The sequence below is a fragment of the Osmerus eperlanus genome, chromosome 13 (assembly GCF_963692335.1).
Source record: "Osmerus eperlanus chromosome 13, fOsmEpe2.1, whole genome shotgun sequence".
Lineage (NCBI taxonomy): Eukaryota > Metazoa > Chordata > Actinopteri > Osmeriformes > Osmeridae > Osmerus > Osmerus eperlanus.
In genome coordinates this window covers 11,116,273-11,137,934 of record NC_085030.1, presented here as the reverse complement: position 1 = coordinate 11,137,934, position 21,662 = coordinate 11,116,273, and the positions used below count along the sequence as shown (strand labels likewise).

Sequence of the window (21,662 nt, the reverse complement as noted above, 5' to 3'; positions counted from 1 at the left end):
AGTGCTGTCAGGTTATTTGATTCTACTTCAATAAACCATATGGACGTAAGAGCAAACACGTTTTCCATTTGTTGTTTTCCAACAAATGGAAAACATTTTTCATTTTAGACAGGACCAAAAGGTTTATGCTCACAATGCTATTTTACAACAGCACAGTCCTACCCTAAAACATGAGGGAAATGTGGGGTAGCACAACAGCCAGACCAATGAATAGGAGCAACCTCAACGTCATCCAAGTTTTTTTGTTTTTGTTTTTTACAAAATGGCAGTTCTCAGTCCAAATTCCAGTTCAGTCGATGAAGGATCTCGGATCCCCGTCGTGTGTAACTACAAAACACAGTACACCTGTGTCCATGAGTGCTAGAAATTTCCGTACCGCTTTGATAATGAGGAAAAGGTGGAGATCGGGATGGGGAGAGAGGGAGAGATAGAGATGCAGCGAGTATGTTATGTTCAGACTCAAAGGGGACAGCATTGCCTGCATCTCTTCCTTGCTCATGCCCCTTCCCATCCTCCATAAGTCCTTCTTGTCAACCCATCAGTGGGTCTTGGTCTGACCTCTCCCCTGTGTAGCTGTTGACACCCACACCATGTTATTGTGGGGCTCCTCAGTCCAGTACCAATGGATTTCTTGACCTCTTCCAGCTGCTGCAGGCCTGCTGCTTGTGTCTGTAAATAGTCTCCTCAGTTTAATGATGAGGAAGATGAGGAAGATGATCAACAGAGCCGTTGTCTCTACTTCACTGAAACATGTCAACGATGTTAGTATCCGTTATGTTTCTGTTATGTTCCGTAACCCTTTACTTCACCCCCCTTACTTCACATCCCTGTCACAAACACACCCTTTTCCTCTTTCAATACCTTAGATCCCCCCACACACACAAGTACTTCAACCACCACATGATCCTCCCGACTTTCCAATCAAACAAATTCTGGTATGACATCATCCGTGTGAGACAGAGGTCATTGTATTTTCCAGGACAGAGGGGTTCTAAAACATGGGACAGTGCTTTTATTCAATCTGAGATCAAGTTCCATCATATCTCCTATCATATACCTAAAGCTCAGGCTGTATCTATAATAAATAAATAAATGGCAATAAATAAGTTACACAGTAAGGAGAGGGGGTTACAGCAACTCATATTTTTTTAGATAGTTCTTCCACAAATTGTAGGGTATACACCTTGGTCTGATCCACACTGATCCACATTCATGCTGCGTAGGGGCCTACAGGAAAGCCTGTAAGTAGCTCATAATTAGCTTGTAACTAGATCAAAACTAGCTTGCCCTTCGACACTTGCTGTGTGTGCAACAAGGACACCTTTTCACCTCAGGCTCTTTAAAAGGCTGGCAAGAAGAAAAGTAAAACTAAAGGAGGTCTCAGGGATGTCCTAAAGTCACGCTCATTCCAGAACTAAGAAGAAAAGTGCAGAAGATCCATAGGATTCCACCAGGATGCTGTTTGTGGGACATTCTGTATTTGCTATCTCCCTCTGTATTTATACCTAGCCTGACAACACTGGACTCATGCAGACTTCCAGGTTCAGCTCCATCTGCTCTATGCTACCTCCCTCCCCCTCTGATATCATTCTAGCCTCCGGGTCAATGGTCAATTTGGCACGAGTCTTACTTTCAGAGGTGACCGCAGTGCCAGCAACTACAGTTTTGGGAAAAATAAACTAAAATAATGAATACTTATCAAAGATTTTTCTGTGCAATAATATACGGAAGATTCCGAGGTTGAGGGCAAGGGGAGCTACAGGAAGTGTGGGGAAAGCGGACGTTTGTTTCAAGGGCAGGGGTCTCCCCTCAGCTGCGCTGGCCAGGGGTGGTGCGTCCGGCAGCCCTGCCGTTGAGGCCGTGCGCTTGGCTGATGGACGGGGAGGACTGGGTCTTCCGGAGGTAGCCCTCGCGACCGCCGCGCCCCTCTGCGAGTCCACCCATCATGCTGGCCTCAATCTTCTCCAGGTCGTCTGTCTCCGCCCGCTGTTTGGCCTGCAGCAAGCTGATGTAGGTCTCGTACCGACTCTTCTGCTCCGCGGGACAGGTGACCAAATCAAATACACATTTGATCAGACAAAATGACTGTATATACACTATACAAATGTTTACATATGAATATGTGTATATATGTATGTGCGTATGTTTTTATGTACAGTATGTACAATGTTTGTAAAGTCTGTACAGTACGTATGTAACAAGTGAGGAATGTTTCACCCCTTGAAGTTAAATTCCATACATCTTTACACACACAGGCTAGAACAATATAGCACAAGTAGCTGTGGTTTGTGGTGCGTGTGTCCTACTAAGCCGTACCTCGTATGTGAGGTAGTGCTCTTTGAGGCGAGACTCCTCCCACTCCCTGCTCTTGGGAGAGGGCGGGTTCCTCTTGTGTTCCTCCACCTCCGCACCCATCTGCTTCAGCTTGCTCTCGTGAGACTGCAGCTGTTCCTCCTGCACCAATCACAACCCCCCGTCAGCCACAGGGCAAAGGAAAGAGCAAATGGAATCCATTATCCATGTAACAAGCATGTTTTTGTAGTGACTTGACAAGATTTTTTTATAGAGTATAGAGTATGTACATTTTCATACGCTGTATGACTGAGAGTCAGAGGCAGTGTTTGTTTGAGTTTGTCGGCCTGTTTAGGCCAACCATAACCACACGTGTGTGTAAGCGTATGTAGTGTGTGTGTGTGTGTGTGTGTGTGAGTACCTGTGTGTGTGTATGTGTGTGTGAGTACCTGTGTGTGTGTATGTGTGTGTGAGTACCTGTGTGTGTGTATGTGTGTGTGAGTACCTGGCTGAGTCTTGTGGACGAGCAGGGCAGCAGCGGACGGCAGAACTTCTTCATGGAGCCGATGGCGGCAGGGAAGGCAGGGGCGGAGAACAGAGCTGCTACAAGGTTGATCCTGAAGATCCACGACATCATTTCCTCTTCACTCCTACAGGATGTGTGTGTGATGGGCGGGGGGGGGGGGGTTAGGAATAGACAGGTGGAGGTGAAATGACAAAAAAGTTGAAAAAAATCTTACTTGGACGTAAGATGGGTAAAGAACGTCACAATTTACTTGGAAAAGATAACAAGATTCTGATGCAATAAGCTTTTGACAGTGAAAAGGAAATGAATTGTACTGCTGTCACACACAAAAAAACTGATCTGTATTTAGTTTAATTTTCCTGTAAAGTGCATTGTATAGCAACTGCAATGAATGAAGGGTACAATAAAGAGACAAATTGTGTTTAGCACAGGCAGTCATCAGACACCTACGGGGCCTGTAGCAGGAAGACCCTCCAGTCGGAGGTCTTGAGCTTCAGGACATTGGCTCGCTTGCTGTAGTCGCTAGCAGGCGTGGCCAAGGCATGGTGGATGCGAACAGCGTTCTTCAGGTCCACCTCAGACAGGTCGGCATCCGGCTTGTACTCATCCTGGGAAAACGACAGACTTGTCAACAGACAGGATACACACAACATTAAGGGGTAGGGTGTGGGGATGTGGGGGGGTCGGGGAGGGATTTTGTCGATAAACACATCCGGCCAACAGGGGGAGACTCCCACTCTGAGGAATAAGTGTGTAAGAGTGGTGGTGATAGTCGTAAAAAGACAGTCACACCATTCAACACACACATACACACACACACACATACAGGCACAGACATACAGCTACCACTGCTGCATCCGGCTGTGACTGCAGTGGTAGAACTCTGTTTCTATGGCAACGGGGGGTTATTTGGTACCTTCTGTAGATAAAGGATCATCCCCTTTAGAACCGCATAGAACTTCTTCCATCCTCTGCGTCCTCGTGGGGCTGGGGAGAAAGAGAGGGAGAAAGATAGAGTGAAGGAGAGAGAGAGGAATGGAACCGACCTCTACACCAATTTTTCCCAGTATATTGTACTTCAGTTCAGGTCCTGTGTGTAAGACAATGTAAAACATGTCACAAGTAGTCATTGTGTTTGTGTATTTGTACTCACTGCGTTTGCCATCCATGTCGGCGTGGCTCTTGCGCGTTAGCACTCCGTGTTTGTATGTGACCGCATTAAGCAGGATAGGAATGGCGATGAAAGGGTTATTGCCGTCCGTTACCCTGGCAACCCGCTTGCTCCCACCCTCACACTGCTCCTCCACCAGCTCCGACAGACTCTTTCTTAACTCCTCCTCCTCACTATGCACACACACACACACACAAACTTTCAGCATAACTCAAATAGGTAGAGGACCTATGCCTGAGGAAAAACAATAAAGACATGGATACTTACACTGCCCATTCCAGCTTTTCATTCTTTATTGAGTTGTACAGCACCTGAACAGGAGGAAAGAAACAATTCCGTTCAGATTTCAAAGGGTTGCCAGACCATTGGGGGTTGCCAGGTTTGGATCCTGACCAGAGGTTACATTAGTGGGATGGGACAATCGTGATGAGGCCAGGGCCAGGCTGACATTGGGTGATAAATTTCCTCTCAGCCTGACGATTTTACCTTTAATAGGTCTTTAGGGAAATCTTTGCCATCGTTCAAGCCGTCCAAATTACTGATGAACTGCTGGCAAGACATCTTCTTACCAATGTTCTAAGGAGAAGACAAGGAAAAATATAAAAAGTTAATCTCAAAACTTCAAAAACATAATCTTACAAGCATTTAGTGTAGATGTGCATTGATTTATATAAACCTTTGTCAACATTTTTAACCTTTTTAAAAGTTATTAGAAAAAAGATCCTTGTCGATAAATATGAATTTCACCACTGGGTGTCAGTGTTGTGATGCTAGAGTGTTGGTAGGCAACCTAGTATCTCTATGAGTCGCAAAGAGTTTGAGTGTCAACAGACAGAGGATGTATATTTTATTGTATTCGATATATGGCTGGCGAAGGCATCACTTACCACCTATTAAGATTAGACAGAGGCCATGATTCCAAGTTGGTTAAGAGAGAGGTACATAGAAGGACATAAAAGGGAAAGCGAGGGAGAAAGAGAAATGGAGAGATGGAGAGAGTTATAGGGAGGACCAGTTGGAAAACAGAAGCTTGTAGAAACATTCCATCTACTGTACTGCATGCATGTTGTGTTAGTATACAAGGCCCTCACACAGGCGAAGGAGCAAGACATGACAGAGAAGGAAGGGACAGCAGAAAAGAGAGGGCGAGAGACAGAAAGAGGACAGTATGTAGGACAGGCAGGGTAGAGACAAGGTGAACAATGCCAGAGGCTAGGAATGGTGTTATCGTCGATACTGCACATAACTTGTGTGCTATTTACCATCGTAGACAGTTGAGAGAAAATACTATGTTCTCTTGTTTTAACAGTAGAAGTATTTTTCTTTACCAATATGACAAGGATATGTACGTGATTTATTTAACATTTACTCATATACCAATGGACCTTTAAAGACCTTTCTCTCTCTACAGAGATCAAGCGCGTGGCATAGAAGACACCTTTGCTCTCTTTACAGTTACATAAGAGAGAGTGAAAATCAACTGGTGTGTATACAACGTCAAATGTTAGTTGGAATTCTTTGTTGCTTATCATTTACTTAACGTCATTAACGTCATGATACTCCCAGCTGTTATTTCTGTCAATAACAGTCTTGTACATACATGTCCATGTAGATCCGTGTTGAGCAGCATCAGGGCACAGGTTAACGTATGTGCACCGTCTGATAAGGGAACAACACAAGATCCTGAAGGTCAAACTTAAATGTCACAGACGTCATTCTCTGCGACATGGCAACAAATAGATTTATAAAAGGAAAAAAATGCCATCCTCTGGAAACAATACTCATTTGTGTGACCAGTTAATATGTATTTATATTAAAGTGTGTCAAATCATCCATTATATTTCTGACACTACAGCCATTTAGAATTGGTTCTCCAGCAACACCATATTATCTATTCTCTTTCACTTTTATCTCTGTCAGAAAACTATTAATAATAACCACTATCATTTACAACATATCATAATCATAAATATTAGTTGTCTTCATTATCCAAAACCATACCACCCCATCAACATCATTAGTCTTTAGCACTATCACCACAATATCATTATCACCACCACCACCATCATCATTATTATCATCACCATCATAGTCTTCACCATCATCCTCATCATCACCCTGACATCGACCCTTGCCTTCGGAGGTGAGCGTCTGCTGGTTGCAATGGCAGAAGCGTTTGGAGAAATGGACCAGAACCCTCTCTCTCTCCTGGGTCTCCCCCATCAGAGGAAAAGCCTTCAGGAAGTTCCTGTCACACAGAGAGGTTGCCAGGGTCAACATGTGGACAGTGACTCAGGAGTAAGCATGTTATGTAATCGAGTTATGATTCTGCTTGCCTTTCCTGAAGTGTGACAATGGTCTTTATTTTAAAATAATTCTCTGCATTAGTAAGGTATTCAAAGATTTTAAACCACTAGGGAAATATACAAGTTAACAGTTAAGATATAAGATTGTCAAATCTGAATGAATGTATTGGTCCCAGAATGCATTCTGTCCTACCACACAGAGATATCTATGCAACGCGTTAATCTTCATACTATAACCGTGCAGTTACACATGAACTGTATATTAATACAAAGGTTACTGTATAATATATGTATATTCCAATTCACAACTCAGCGTGCCACGTGACTGCTGCAGAAAACTGTTCCAGGGTGATTAGCATGAGGCTAATGCTTAGTGAGCAGTTGTGAGTGGGAGAGTGCTGACGGTGTTGGCTGCTGCCTACCTCAGGGCTCGGTCCAAAGACAGGCCAGAGAAATCAAAGAAGCTCAGGTACTCTGACGCCACCTGCTGGCTGAAATCGTTACTACGCCAGAGAGAGAGGGGGAGGGAAAGAAAAAGGAAAGAAACAGAAATGGGGTAAAGTAGGATTATAAAGAATACAACATGTAGTATGTCAAATGAGTTGTATGTTACTAAACACTATTGGGTGTGATTCTGCATGAGTGTGTGCGTGTCACCAACTTCTTGCCCAGGTGTCTCGCCACATCGCATCGTTTGAACCCCTCCAGGTAGAACAGCCGCTTGGCCAGGCGCTTAGCCGCGTCACAGTCGGCACGGCAACCGTTTGCGAGCGTGTCAGTGCTCCCATGTTCCAGCGTTTCCAGACTGCCCAGGTCTGACTCAGAGTCCGACAGCACGTCTGTGAGGTTAGCATCGCTGAGAGAGGAAACCCACACTAAGTTATCAGAACACTTACATAGCTACCCTCACACAGTATACTCACGTGCAGTTTAATGGGACATAACCTTATGATTATACAATATAATAATACCCACAGCGAGAAGTGGTCAAATCAATCAAATGGTTACAGATACACACTCTTTCGAGGAAACCAATATTATTATTTTAGTTTGTTTCAAATGCACATTTGAACACCGAGCAATGTCTGATATTCTTGGTAAAAGAAGGTAATGTCATTACTTGCGTTTACATATTCTAACAGTCCTGTTGGGGACAAGAGGGTAATGCATGACTAATAATTCTTCTTGTATCCCATAAAATCTTGCATGGTTGTAAACAAAAGTAGCCATAAACACCGATATATTACCATGTTCAATAGACAACATCCCATATCCTTCCATGCATCCTCCATAGATGATTTTGATTTTTTTGCATAATCTGATTACACCAATTGCATTACTCTCTAAATTCAATATGCTTGGTTGCTGTGGATACGGCGGAACCAGTGTCCAAGTATAGGACAGACAGGTCGAAATTACTGCCCCTCCCAGTTTGATGTCTCCTACAAATTACCCACAGTGCTCTCTCCTCCCACAAAAGCAGGCAGGCCTCCACTCTCTTTCTCTATCTCTCCCTCACTCATTCACTCACTCACTCTCTGTCTCTCTCTCTCACACACACACACACACACACACACACACACACACACACACGCACACACGCACACACACACACACACACATCATACACAATATGTATGGCCATGCATCCACAACTGCATACATACACAATATTTCTTCCATATAAGGTGTATTAATGCAACGTCTAAACCCATGCTGATAAATTCCAGACATTTCTTCATTCAGCAAACACAGTGCATCTACACAAATATTTAAAGCTCATATCAATCACTGGCCTGTAGTGATGCAGAGGTCCCCAAAGGTGTTGTGCCATGAGTATGGCACACACACACACACACTATTTTTACCCTTCAACTATTTATGAAGCAAGAGGAAAACTAAATATCTCCCTGTACCAATAAAACGATGTTGTCTGTAAGATCATAATTTCATATCCTCAGGCCCCATATATTCAGCCAGTGCTACTTGAAGTGTGTGTGTGTCTGCCTAAGTTCTGGCATGATGTACATTATGGGCATGAGACTGCATGTCAATGACTCACATGGTAATCTTTCTGTCTTGGCTGTGTGTCATCTTTCCCAATGCTTACAAAGGTGTGCCTGGATGAAATATATGTGTGTGTGCACCCGTGTTTGCCTGCATGCTATATTTGAATAACTGTGTACTGTACAACAGTTTTAATGTGTTTGTGCCTTTGGGTAACTGCTATACATATTGGGCATTTTCATAAGAGTGTGTGGATGACGGACCAGCCTGCAGGCATGTAATTCTGGAATTGTGTATTGAGTTAGTAAACATGACTAGTTGGGTGTGTGCTTGTTTCATAATCCTGCCAGGTCATTTGCTGAAGCTTGTAGTTGCAATACTATCAGGATGGTCTTGATCTACCATTACACAGTGACAACAAAAAACGTTCGAAGATAACACTCCAGTAACACCCTAAAATCCCGCTGAATAACTGCCATTCTACATTGTGTACATGACAAAAATAGAGAGAATGGAATCATAATCAAAAAGAAACACAAAACGAACAGGCCTTGAACAACAATGTTGCTGCCGTCTTTGGGGGGGGGGGGGGGGGGGGGGGGGAGAGATAACAACATGCCGGGGAATCAAAGTCTAGAAAAAGACAAAATATATTGATCCATGTTGCCAAATCGCTGAATGAACCCTGCAAAGAACCCGTGCAATTGGGCTAAAATAATTATCTTACACGTACACACTAAAACACTATCCCACGTCTTCTCAATTAAAGTTGATGACATCAAAGTCTGTCCTTGTGTCATTTTTATTGGAAAAGTAAATCAATATTTTACTGCGCGTTAACAATGAGCTGTATTTACATGACTGGATAACATAAATTATTTTAAGACTAAAATATGGTCCCACCTTGGGGGAAAACTTACAGGAGTTCGAGAAGAAAGTCAAAATGTACATCATATTCCTCTTTCCACATTGTAGTTCCCGCACTCGAGGAAAGGAATCAGTGTCAAAGAGCGCGCGACATCATCCAGCGGTGGTCGGTAAAATCCAGCATTTGTTCCATATATGTATTTACCTAAAGAGGCTTAAGCAATCACTAGTCAGTCTATCCACATAGCGAAGGGACACGAATCCTCGCATGTCAATTCGGTTTTACAGAACTCATAGTTATCAAACTTATTTTGATAAAGCTAGGCTACATTTCCAGTTAGAGTGAATGGGGTTTAAGTTTTTTCTTTCGAAGGCTTAGATCAGGCTTCAGACTGAAAAGGATGTGAGGGGCGGAGCACCCGACCAAAGAATCAAACTAATTACATATGTTCCTGAATGTTGCCGGTACATTGCACTACATACTGCTTTTGATACAGAATCTCTCAAGGCTCTTAATCCCTGAGGCTATACAGAGATGTATGTAAGATGTCATGTAACTGTGTAACGTCCAAGGAATATCCTCCAGAGTTTTCTATCTCTTCAGTTTCTTTCGAATGTGCATTGTGTTGCCCACTCTTTCTGACTCACATCCCAAAAGCAGGAGAGATAATATTTCAGTGTCATGGATAAAAATAACTGCACACAACCCATCACACACACATTGACCCCTCCACTCATGCACACACACACACGCACACACACACACACACACACACACACACACACACACACACACACACACACACACACACACACACACACACACACACACACACACACACACACAGTGGCAGATTTGAATCACCCTCTGACGAATTGCTGCATGTTTTCCTTTAAATTCTTCCATTCTAATCTTGAGGAATAGTGGGTGAGAAGAAACAGGAAGAAAGGAAGGGGTAGGCACTGATGGAGGGCTGAGGGGACCGATGGTGAGAGAGATGAAGGGAGAGAGACAGATAAGGTGGGCTGAGGAGAAGACAGGGGCTCCTTCAAAGGAACCTTATCGAGCCTGAATACTCCAGGTGGGGCACCTGTCAATGCCTCAGCTGCATGTACATCTGGGAGGGAGAGAAGGAGAGACAGGGGGAGAGTGATAGAAAAATGGAAAGTGTTTGTGTAAGAGAGAGTGAAAAAGAGAAAGAGTAAGAGTAAGATAGAGAGAGATTAAGCCACACTGGGAAAACACTGGGAAAACAATGACAATGGGCCCGGATCACCAAACTGAAGCAGCAACAGGATACTGTCATTAACAAGGAGATGCATATCAAAGCTCCGGAGAGCAAAGTGCTCACATAACCAAGACAGCTCACGAGTACTAACACTAATACTCATTGGCTTCTTCCGCATTTTTTCTAGCCATTCCGCCCTCAGAGGTAGAGAGAGAAAAACAGAGACACAGCTACAGGCAAACGGATACAAACATTTGCCCTTGGAGCGTTTGAATCAAGCTGTTCATTTCTGGCCCTGGATGGGTAACGCAGGTCCGGGTGGAGAGATACATATAAAGCACTTCCCAAGTCAAAAGCAATGATACAGCGGGAAAAAGAGTTGTCAGAGGACACAAAAGGCATGCTAAAAATAGATGGATGGGAATAAATCCGTGGAAACGATGTGGCGTGATCCTCCCCTCTTCCTAGGCTAGTGTACGTGTGTGTGTCTGTGTGTGTGTGTCTGTGTGTGTGTGTGCAGGCCTTGATGCCAGAGGATTACCTATGGGGAATAGAACCCCCAGAGTTGTATTCCTTTCGGGGAATAGAACCCCCAGAGTTGTATTCCTTTCGGGGAATAGAACCCCCAGAGTTGTATTCCTTTCGAGTGACACCCACAAGGACAGGGACACATCTCACTGCTGTATTTGTGTGTGGGTGTGTGTTATGTGTTTATCAGCAAAACATGTGTGTGTTCGATAGACATGGAAATACGAAGGAAGATAAATAAGAGTCACTGAGCGCGTGTGTGTGCGCATGTATTGCTACTATCTATGTTTGTGTATGCCTATGCACCATTTTATGTGTACGCCTGCATGCTTGGGTATGTGAACATGTGTGTGTGTGCGTGTGTGCGTGTGTGTGTGTGTGTGCGTGTGTGCAGCTCAGCGTGCAGCATGGCGTATATGTGAAGAAGATTAATCTTAAAGAAGGCGTTGTCTCTGTGCTATAGATGCTGCAGACTCTGACTTTTATCTGGCATCGTCTCTAGCCAGCCCACAGGGGAGCCCTGCTCACCCAGCACACTTCCACTGGCTGCTGCATAACGACAGCCTACTTACTGTAGCACAGCATCCGGCAGCAGTAGGCTCATTCACCAACATAGCCCACTTAAGATGGCATCTGCCTGTCTGTGTTTGTGTGCGTAGTCTCTGACATCTCCAGAGCCTCCTTCGCCAACAGAGCATACTTAACGCAGGATATGTGTGAGAGAAAGAGAGCGTGCGTTTATTAAGGGTTGTTCGAGAGGGTTGGTTTGTGAGAGGGAGTGTATGTTTGTGGCTATCAAATGTCATTCAGACATATTTTTCAGCAGTCATCTCAACCAGGTAATACTAGGCTGCTGTTCTCTTTAAGCTGTGTGGGAAAGCCCCCCACCCCAGACACACAGCCACACACACACACACAGCAACACACACACACACACAGCAACACACACACAGCAACACCCACACACAGGAGTTAAACCTGCAGTCCTGGCCAGAATAAGAAGGATTGAAGGTAGGTGGTCCTCTATTCATGTAGATTTAGCACTGCTACAGAACAGAATGGATTAGGGCTAAGCTTTAGCCCCAGCCCCAGCCTCCAGCTCCAACCTCCAGCCTCCAGCCCGAGCCTCCAGCTCCAACCTCCAGCCTCCAGCCCCAGCCTCCAGCCCCAGCCTCCAGCCCCAGCCTCCAGCCTCCAGCCCCAGCCTCCAGCCCCAGCCTCCAGCCTCCAACCTCCAGCCTCCAGCCCCAGCCTCCAGCTCCAACCTCCAGCCTCCAGCCCCAGCCTCCAGCCTCCAGCCCCAGCCTCCAGCCTCCAGCCTCCAGCCCCAGCCTCCAGCCCCAGCCTCCAGCTCACTTGTGTCAGTTAGTCAGTTTTCAGCTTTCATGGAGGCAGAAGCTGACTGGCTGGTTGGTTGGCTTAATGACAGGAGAGGTCTAAAGACAGATTGACTGGCCACTGACTACTGACTGAAAAATTGGCAGCCTTTAACTTTGAAGTGACAGACACACAAGATAACTGTCTCGACAGTCGGGGGGGGGGTGACTAATTTGACTGACTGCTCGTCTGCTCTGCAGCTGCTCTATCCTGCGGAGATAAAGACTGGTTACCCACAATCCCCATCAGTGTCAACACCATGGTTACCAGCAGGGATGAGGAGATCCAAGGGTGGGAGGAAAGAAATGTAGAGAGGAGAGGAGAGGAGAGAGGCTGCTGAGGATTAACTTGACAGTGAGAGCATTAGAGAAATGAAGAGTAAGAAAAACAAGTGATGCAGCAAAATAAGGAGAGGGATGAGAAGAGTGAGACGGAGAGGCAAGGATGGAGTGGGAAAGATGTGTGGACAAGGATCAATAGATGGTCTGGGCAAATAAGAAAGATATGATAACAGTGTAGTCTAAACAAATAGGACTATCATGTTCCTCTCCAAGATTCTAGAACTAATGGGCTGGATAATGATAGTGCCACCGCACCTTAAAAGAGGTTCCTTGTAACTGCCCTCCACCTGTACCCACTCCAATTTAAAGTGCCCAAGAGGCTGGCTGGCTGGCACACTACAGCAGTATGAGTGGCCTTCCTCCAACACCCATCTACAGACACAAACACTCTCACACACACACACAGATACACACACACACAGATACACACACAGACCCTAGCCTGCTGAGATCCTGCTGGGCAGAGGAAGGCCAAAGACGATGATGTCATTGCCCAAACAATGGCTCATTCAGCAAGAGGCTGGCGGGCAGGAAGCTGGCCCGCGCTTATAAACGACAACATCTGCCGAAACACGGAAAGGGAGAGGGGAGAGAGGGAGAAGAGAGAGAGAGAGAGAGAGAGAGAGAGAGAGAGAGAGAGAGAGAGAGAGAGAGAGAGAGAGAGGAACCCAAAGAAAGAGAGAGTTCTCTCAATGAAAGAATGTTTCCCATGTCTACTATGAACTATCTATGGATTGTGAGAGATCTCTGTTATTTTTTAGCTTCTCTCTACAGAGCACTTGATTCCAGAATGAGAACATCCACAATCCAGCTGGTTGATTTGTTAGGAATCTTGCTTGTCTGGAAACTGAAATCCCAATTCCATAACAGTTGTTCTGTAGATCTAGATCTTACTCTTACACTCACACACATGCACATGTGAGCATGCACACACAGACACAGACTCCTGCACCAGAAGGTACTTATTCCTGTAGCTGTAGTAGAACTCTTAAGTGGAGATAAATAGATCTGTAGTCTATTTGAGATTCCGGGTTAAATTTGCAACAGGGCAACCTGACTGAGTGTGTAGAGTGGGGATTGGGTAACGGCTGGTGACCTCTGAGCAGGTTGAGTTCCCATTGAGCTCACATTACCATTCTCTTCTGTAGAGCAGAGAGAAGGAGAGAATGGAAGGAAAGACCTCTTAACTTATGCTTTGTGTGGAGGTTTCTGTCTTGTAGGCTTGTTTCTGTCTCTTACATGGAGGTTGACCGATTATACGAAGTACCTTGGAAGCTTCATGTTGCTTGTTTTACATGTGTAGGTCTCTTAGCTACATAACTCGTTGTATGTTGAGTATATGCATGTGTGATACAAACTCCATAACGACTAGAATCATGTTATGCAACTCAGAGCCTGTGAGCTACACATAGCATGTGGGTGGTGGTGAGTGTGTGGGTGTGTTTTAAGTACAGCAGGGTTTCCCGGAGACACAGTCTAACAACCCCCCACACCATGGTCTTCAGCTGGACATCTCTCTCACACCACCTGCTGGACACTAGACTCCAGCGTCCAGTTGTTTACACCACCACTACACAACTACATTTCATTTTGGACATCACTAGACAAGACTTGCAATGTGTGGAAGACCAAATACGATTAGTGTCTCATCGGTAAATTATGAGTTGTATTGATAGAATTACTTCCAACCTTCCCCCTTACCTGACAGAGTTGGGCATGGTCCTAGTGCCCTCCGCGCCCCCCTTGTGATCCATGTGGTACCCATTAGGAATGGCCCACTTGCCAGGCTGGCTCAGCACACACTCTGACCGGCTCCCGGGGATGGTGGTCCGGAGGGGGCTTCCTCCAGGCAAAGGCCCAGGGTCAGCGGCTCTCTCCCCAGCCTCTAGCTCTGCTCTCTGGGCTTCAGGACCACCCTCGCCCCCCTCCTGCTCCTGCACGGTCGCCAGCTCCAGCTCCAGGGGCTCAGGGCAGAAGAGCGCCCTCTGCTGGATGAGAGGGGTGAGCGGTGCCTCGAAGCTGACGCAGCTGTCTGTCTCGTCGGTGAGCGACAGGACGTCCAGCGAGTCCAGGCTGCTGTAGCAGGTCCCGCCCCTGAGCAGCGCGGACTCCACGATGCGTTCGAACGTCGAGCTGAAGCCGTCCTTGTTGTCTGCCCTCCCTTTCTCCCTCGCCCTCTCCTCGTCCCCCTCTTCCTCGTCCTCCTCCTCCTCGCCGGTGGTCACCTGCTCCACGATACGCTCAAACACAGAGCTGAAACTGTCCTGGTTCTCTCCTCCCTCTTGCTCCTCCCTGTTCCTCTCTTCCTCCTCCTCCTCCTCCTCCACCTCCACCTCTGTGTCGGCCTGCTCAACAAAACACTCAAAGGTGGAGCTAAAGGTGTCCAGCTGGGTCTGGGTGACCTCTGCCCCCTCGGCCTCTTCACCCTCTTCTTCCTCATCTTCAAATCCCACAATCCCATTCTCCACTCCTATCCCGTTCTCCAGCCTGTGAGAATACAGGAACTCTCATTCCAGTTTGCTGTTGAATCAATGACTGCACACAACCAACACGCAACCAAAAGCACTTCATGCACAAACAATCACAAATGAAGTCTTTGGGAATTAAATATGGTAATCTGATTCGATAGAGATTATCATACACAGATTATTCAGAATTGCAGTTCAGATTATGTCAAATCTCTTTACAGATTGTATCTATGCAGAATGTGATTTTTACCCAGTTTGAACACATTCACACAGAAGCAGCGTGTGAAGTGTGTCTATGTAATACTCTAACCTGGATGTCTCCATGGTTTCCAGGGGGGCTGCAGGGTCACTGGGTGGTAGAGGATCCTCCTTCCCTTCCTCCTCTTCCTCACATCTTGGCTCATGGACCTGTATCCCGTCCCCTGGACTGTCTTCTATGTTTTTACTGACCCCCGTCACTTCCTCTACCTCCTCCTCATTTTCTCCCTTCTTCCCCTTTCCCTTCGGCTCTCCCTCAGCCTGTCCGTTCTCATCTGCGACCACATCCATCCTCTCATTCTCCACTACATTTTCTCCATACTTTGTTTCAGCCCCTCTCTCTCCTTCCACTTCAGCCTCCAGCATGATCGCCCCTTTCACCTCTACCTGCCGCTCTCCCTCTCCCTGCACCTCCCCCTCTACATCAACCTCGACCTTCTCTGCTGTTTGCACCTCCCCCTCTCCACCTTCCTCACCCACTGCCATCTCTGCATCCACCTTTTCCCTTTCAGTCTCCTCCAGCCTGTCCACCTCAACCTCCAGACTTCCCCCCTCCTGGTCTGTCTCTGTGTGGGGTTCGGTGGGGTGGGCTGTGGGGGTCTCCAGAGGGCTCTCTGGGGGGGTGGGGGAGGTCTGGGGGAGCCCCTGCCCCTCTTGAGTCATGGTGCTGGGGTCCGGGGGGGCACGGTCTGGACCCGCGGGGGAGATCGAGAGCTCTGAATCCAGGACTAGGGATGTCTAGGTCTACATGGAAAATAATATATCGAAAAATACAGAAAGAGACAAACAGACAAAGAGAAAGAGAGGAAGGCCACATTAGAGAGCAGTTAATTGGCGAGAGAGAGAGAAAGGAGGAGTTGAGGTGAGTAAAGTAGGAAGGAAGAAAGGCAGGAAGATAATAAACAAGTACATCAGAGAGAAGATTAAGAAAGGGGGTGAAAAGAAAAAGATAGAGCTCATTTGAGTAAGGAAGAAGTGAGGGCTTCAAGGAGAAACAAAGGGAGAGGAAGAAGTTGCTGCTGGTACAGTAATTTGATTATTCTTAGCCTTAATTGTGAGCCACAGAGGTCACCTTGCACAAGAGAAACTCCCAGTACGTGTGTGTGTGTTTGTGGGTTTCAGTGCACGTGCGTTCGTGCGAGTGTCTAGAACACCGTGTCCTCTAAACCAGATGAGCCCCCCAAAAAAGCTGACAAAAAGAGGGCAGAAAATACAGAGAGATGGAGGAGGTATCATTTTAAAGCCCCAGCCGATCCCTGTCAAACTGATCCTGATACAGCCATCTCTCCCCTCCTCCACTCTCATCACTCATTCACTGGCTCATTTCTCCTGTTTCACAGCTGAATGGATAACGGCCTGGGACCACTCCTGTTAAGTGCCTTGCTCAGTGGTGGGGGTACACAGTGCCCACCTTAAGGGTTTGAACCAGCAACCTTCTGGCTACCACCAGGACCCATTGCCAAATCAACTGGGGCTTGGATGGGATGAACAAGGGCTTGTGAGTTATACATTGTCTGGTTGGTCTTAAAAATGGGAATAGTTGCATCATCTACTGTGCATCATGCTGTAGACATGTATCAGACTTTTATTTGTTTGGAGTAATAGCCTGAAAGCACCAGCATATATACATTCAACAGACATTTAGATGAGTTTTATTTACAGTATCACTGCTACTGTACATGGAGTAATGTTATTGGCCCCCGGGGTGTGCTTTGTTCAAATAGGTCCCTATAGATGATGTACTGGAGCGTTCAGCCCTGGAAGCATGTTTGGATGCATGTGTGCTTCTCTGGAGACAGTTATGTTCAAATTGTATTTATGTCTCTGACTTCCTACATATCCGAGCACACAGAATGCCACTGGGAGATGAAGTTCAGTGAGCAAACTACAAACACTTCACGACAGTTGTGTGTGTGTCTGTACATCAACTTTGTACCTATTTATGTAATCACACCTGCACACGCGACTGCACACATTTCTTGCACTAAACCTCACATGATAATGAAAAACAATGACAAACATGTAGGTTGCACATTAAATAGAATCACACAGTAATGCAACCACACATTATGCCAGTCTCCCTCTCTTGCTTTCTCTCTCACATACACACCATTCTCCTTACTGTTATGTGACGTGCTTTCACCCAAAAAGCTATGTATGGCGTTAACTATCCCGCTGCTGAATGAAAGGTAGATGTGCTTTTGAATCCCGCTTCATATGATTATACATGGCCAATGACAGAGAGAGTGTGGGTGTATGTTTGTGTGTGTGACCATTTGTGCATCCATTATTTAATTCCTCTTTTGTCAGCATAAAACTGGGCTCTCAGACCTTATCAATTTCCCTTCATTAGGATCGGCCCATCTGTCAATCAGTCAAACCACAAACACTCTTTTTGCCACACACACACACACACACACACACACACACACACACCCACACACACACATAAAGAACCTGCCAATCAAGTTGAATCACCCAAGATAAGAACTTGAGTCTGTCTTTAAAGAACCTCTTTCTCTCATTTTCTCTCTAATGTAGCACACACACATCCCAGGTCCAGTTATTTATTGATTTTTCTAAGACAAGGCTCCGTTCCTCTGGGAGTCCACAGGGATAAGCATGATTGGTCTGTGTTTGCATCAGCGAAGCTGTACTAGTAAACACTATAGCTCTATAAGTGCTGCAGACTGGATTCCAACAAACAGGGCTAAAGACAAGCGCTGTTGCCAGTAGTCTGTCAGTGAGATATGGGATGACACACAGAAAGGCTGGATAAAGAAGTGCCATTTCTCTTTTCGCTCTTTTTCCATCTCCTTGCATCCCAGACTCACAGTCAGACCTCATTAGATATACTGCAGTCTGATTGCCCAGATGACCCACTAACCCTTCCCATGGACAGACAAGACGCTGCACTGCAGTCACACACAGACAGTAGGGCCCACACACACACATTCACACACACAATCACAGTTTTCAACTGCTGAACACTGATTGATACCTGCAGTATATACATCTCTGTTTAGCCTAGTGATGCACACACATACACAGTAAATTACACTTTAAACCAATATTTAATATATCATAAAGGGGACAAAGTTGCTGCTGTGGAACAAAAACACACGCACACAGCAGGGTGGGCTAATGAAGTAGCGTTTGGCTGGCTGACAGGGTCTTCCCCAACGACATGTCACTGGTCTTAAAGGCAGACGACCACAAACCACCCAACTAGCTGCACTAGTTCACTAAACGTGGACATAGGCAGTCACTAAATCGTCTCGATATGCCACTTCTATGGCGTCAAGGTCAGACGTCGTGTTGCATTTTGTCATTATAGCGTTTGCAGTGACCTCACTTAATTCATGCCTGGTATCAATCTTAGTCGAAACTCCCTGTGCTCTTTTTATGTGTCGCTAATTCACTCCTTTCAGTATATTAAATGAGGGAAAGAGCGAGAGCAACAGCGAAAAAGGGGGAGAGAGAGGGAGAGCGCGGTTGTATCTGGGCTGGTGCAGGAGTGTCTGGATGTCTGACGCCTTTCGGGCAGAATTAATTTGTTACAGTTTTAGAAGCACCTGCCTCTAGACGGTTAAACAATAGAGGCCATGGTCTAAAGCAAACGTTATTTAGCCGTTATAATTGAGCCGTACTTTTTCGTTTGCAGGAAGCTTCACGTCTCAAGAGTCTTACAATGGATTTAGACTAGACGTGTAAATACTATAATTAAGATAATACAGGATTGTGGATTTGGGGGATGGAAGGTGTAATCAGACACCTGTTTTGAGACACCCATTTGTGGTTGAACCCGGGGAGGACCCCCTTGCCTTGGGCTATTACTTTCGCTGGTGTGACACAACGTCTTCAAAATGTTGGAATTGGACAACAACATGCAAACAGACAATCTCTGTCCCTCTCTGTCTCTTTCCTTCTCTCCCCCCCCCTCTCTCTCTCTCTCTCTCTCTCTCTCTCTCTCTCTCTCTCTCTCTCTCTCTCTCTCAGTTCAGTTCAGTTCAAAGGGCTTTATTGGCATGAAAACAACAATTGTTCATATTGCCAAAGCAACGGTAGAATTACAGAAATATTAATCAATGTAAATCATGGCCTTATATATACTTATATTTCACACACTCACATACAGAGACACACACGGCAGTTTAACATATACAGTGTATCTACACCACACAGGTGTACAACTTGTATCCATGTTATTATTATTCAAGTTGGTATATTATTAATGTTGCCAAATAATCGGTATAAATAAATAAATAAGTAAATAGATACACACACACATATGTATATATACATATATATATGTATACGCATACACACATGTATACACACCCACACGTATATATACACACGCATATACCCATACATACACATACATACGCACATACAGGTTATCTCTCTCTCTCTCTCTATCTCTCTCAAACACAAACACACACACACACACACACGCACACACACAGACAGACAGTCACACACATAAAGCGTAGCCCCGAGACGCAGCCATATTCTCCCAGCCTCCTAGAGCAGTAACCATGACAACAAGATGGTTGGGAGACACGGCTTGCACTCAATAAAGGCCGGTGTTTTCTTTCTTCCAAAATAGTCCTTGGTAGCTTTTCAAAATCGACTTCTCCCCGTAAGACTGAAAATGCTTATTTTCTGCTCAGTTGAATGAGAGAAAAAAACTCAACAAAACCCCGTGGCCGACACCGTGCATGTTAAACTGAATAGACTAACAGTGCTTTCCGAGACCCTACCGGTGCAACGCTATAAGACAGCTTGCATCCTCTGCCATGCAATTGTGTCCCGATCGACAAGTCCAGTGAATAGATATGCAGAGGTGCTTCGAAATTGTGGTGCGCTTTTTAATATGACGTTCAACCTTAATTAATGCATTATTAATTCAATAAAAACAAATCTGGGCTCACAAAATACTTAAATTGACAACGCAATCTTGATGGAAATTAGACACTTACCAGACAAACGTGTTCAATCCGAAATGGCTTGAAAAACGATGCAATTGTGCAACGCAGGTTGATGTCTTCTCTCAGCCCATCCAGCTAGGGAGTAAAATAGAGCGTGGTTCTTTTTTCTACCCACGTCGTGCGTCCTTCCCAGCTGCCCCCTTCTCTGGTCTGCGCTTCTAACAAATGCTCACCGTACGGACTCTCGGGGAGGGCTATACTACACTATAGTCACCGAGCACTGCCAACCGGCAGGAATCAACAAACCGACTGCGCGTGAGGATGGAAGCTTCCTCTGCGTATGTGATGTGTGTGAGAGACACATAGCTGACTGCGAACCAAGCGGCCGGTCTGTCGTCCCTCTCCTCACTACAAGAGACGTTAGGAGCCTCTCTTCAAAGACCGTTTTGAGGTGCGCCGTCTTTCGGGCCTGTTGATCTCCGGCTTCTTTGAAGACAACACTTAACCTAGTGTTGGCATTTTGTAAAAACAATGTGAGGCTATATTACTTTGCAGGTTTTAAAGTAGTAGGCCAGTAGACTCTTTGCAAAAAGTAGATCCCGAAAGATAAGTCTAAATAACTAATGAGAATGAACGGTGAGCAAACAAACATTCATTTAACCATATTAATTATGACTCCAGCCTCCAATGTAACATTTGGACAATAGTCCATCTGCAATATAGTTGAGAGGTTCAGATGTCACACATGGCCAGGTGCTACCTGTGACAAATGAAACTTACTGTATTAAAGCTCACAGAATCACAAGGACTGAACACACATAGACTGAAAAGTGGAAAGGTCAAAATTTCAATGGAAGCTATATTTAAAAAAAAAATACCCTGCAAGTAAGCTTGCAGGAAAAGAATGGCAAATGCCATCCCCAGGATAATCTCGAATTAAATTGCAAGCTCGTCAATCTGTTATATTTCATGGGATGAAATAGACTGGGATTACTGGACTAAGGGACCAAGTGACCACCAACTGACGTGGGTAGTGAGCTTGTCCCTGTATGCCCTTGCCAGAGGACCAGAGGACATTTATATCTATATTCCCCCTCTATATTCCCTCAGTCACTTATGCCTTTTTTCATTTTCGCTTTCTCTTTTCCCTCTCCCATTCTCCCCCTTTCCTTTTCCTTCCTTCCTTTCTTCGTTCTTCCCTGCCTCCCTGTCCTCCAAACACCTGCAAGGGGGATAGCGAGCCAAAAGCAGATCTGGGTCTTGTTCAGGAAGACAAACATGGTTGATGTTAACTTTTACCAATTGTCCTTGCAACACCTCTAGACAGATGCTCACTTGGACCCGTGGGCATGTCAAGT

General features: G+C 45.5%; 1 protein-coding gene across 2 annotated transcripts; it reads right to left on the bottom strand.

Moving 5' to 3' along the window:
* Positions 1-997: 997 nt before the first annotated feature.
* On the bottom strand, positions 998-20,659 carry psd2 (pleckstrin and Sec7 domain containing 2). 2 transcript variants are annotated; one of them, XM_062476458.1, is made up of 15 exons: positions 20,356-20,659; positions 15,423-16,114; positions 14,346-15,131; positions 6,957-7,151; positions 6,718-6,798; positions 6,125-6,237; positions 5,590-5,648; positions 4,476-4,565; positions 4,257-4,300; positions 3,972-4,162; positions 3,735-3,805; positions 3,269-3,426; positions 2,798-2,942; positions 2,317-2,454; positions 998-2,031 (listed from the first exon to the last, which is right to left on the bottom strand). In XM_062476458.1, the coding sequence occupies exons 2-15, from the start codon at positions 16,031-16,033 to the stop codon at positions 1,810-1,812; spliced, it is 2,904 nt and encodes a 967-aa protein (XP_062332442.1). In that variant the 5' UTR covers positions 16,034-16,114; positions 20,356-20,659; the 3' UTR covers positions 998-1,809. The 2 variants fall into 2 exon arrangements, with proteins under 2 accessions (XP_062332442.1, XP_062332441.1); XM_062476457.1 differs by having other exon boundaries at positions 6,074-6,237; positions 20,356-20,658.
* Positions 20,660-21,662: the final 1,003 nt, after the last annotated feature.

What these genes read in the sequence shown, in the direction of transcription:
- psd2 (XM_062476457.1), bottom strand. Translation starts at nt 16,033, where the DNA reads ATGACTCAAGAGGGGCAGGGGCTCCCCCAGACCTCCCCCACCCCCCCA. An exon ending in TGATCCTTTATCTACAGAAG is followed by an intron (nt 3,427 to 3,734) that starts GTACCAAATAAC and finishes TCGTTTTCCCAG; the next exon opens with GATGAGTACAAGCCGGATGC. An exon ending in GTCTTCCTGCTACAGGCCCC is followed by an intron (nt 2,943 to 3,268) that starts GTAGGTGTCTGA and finishes CACATCCTGTAG; the next exon opens with GAGTGAAGAGGAAATGATGT.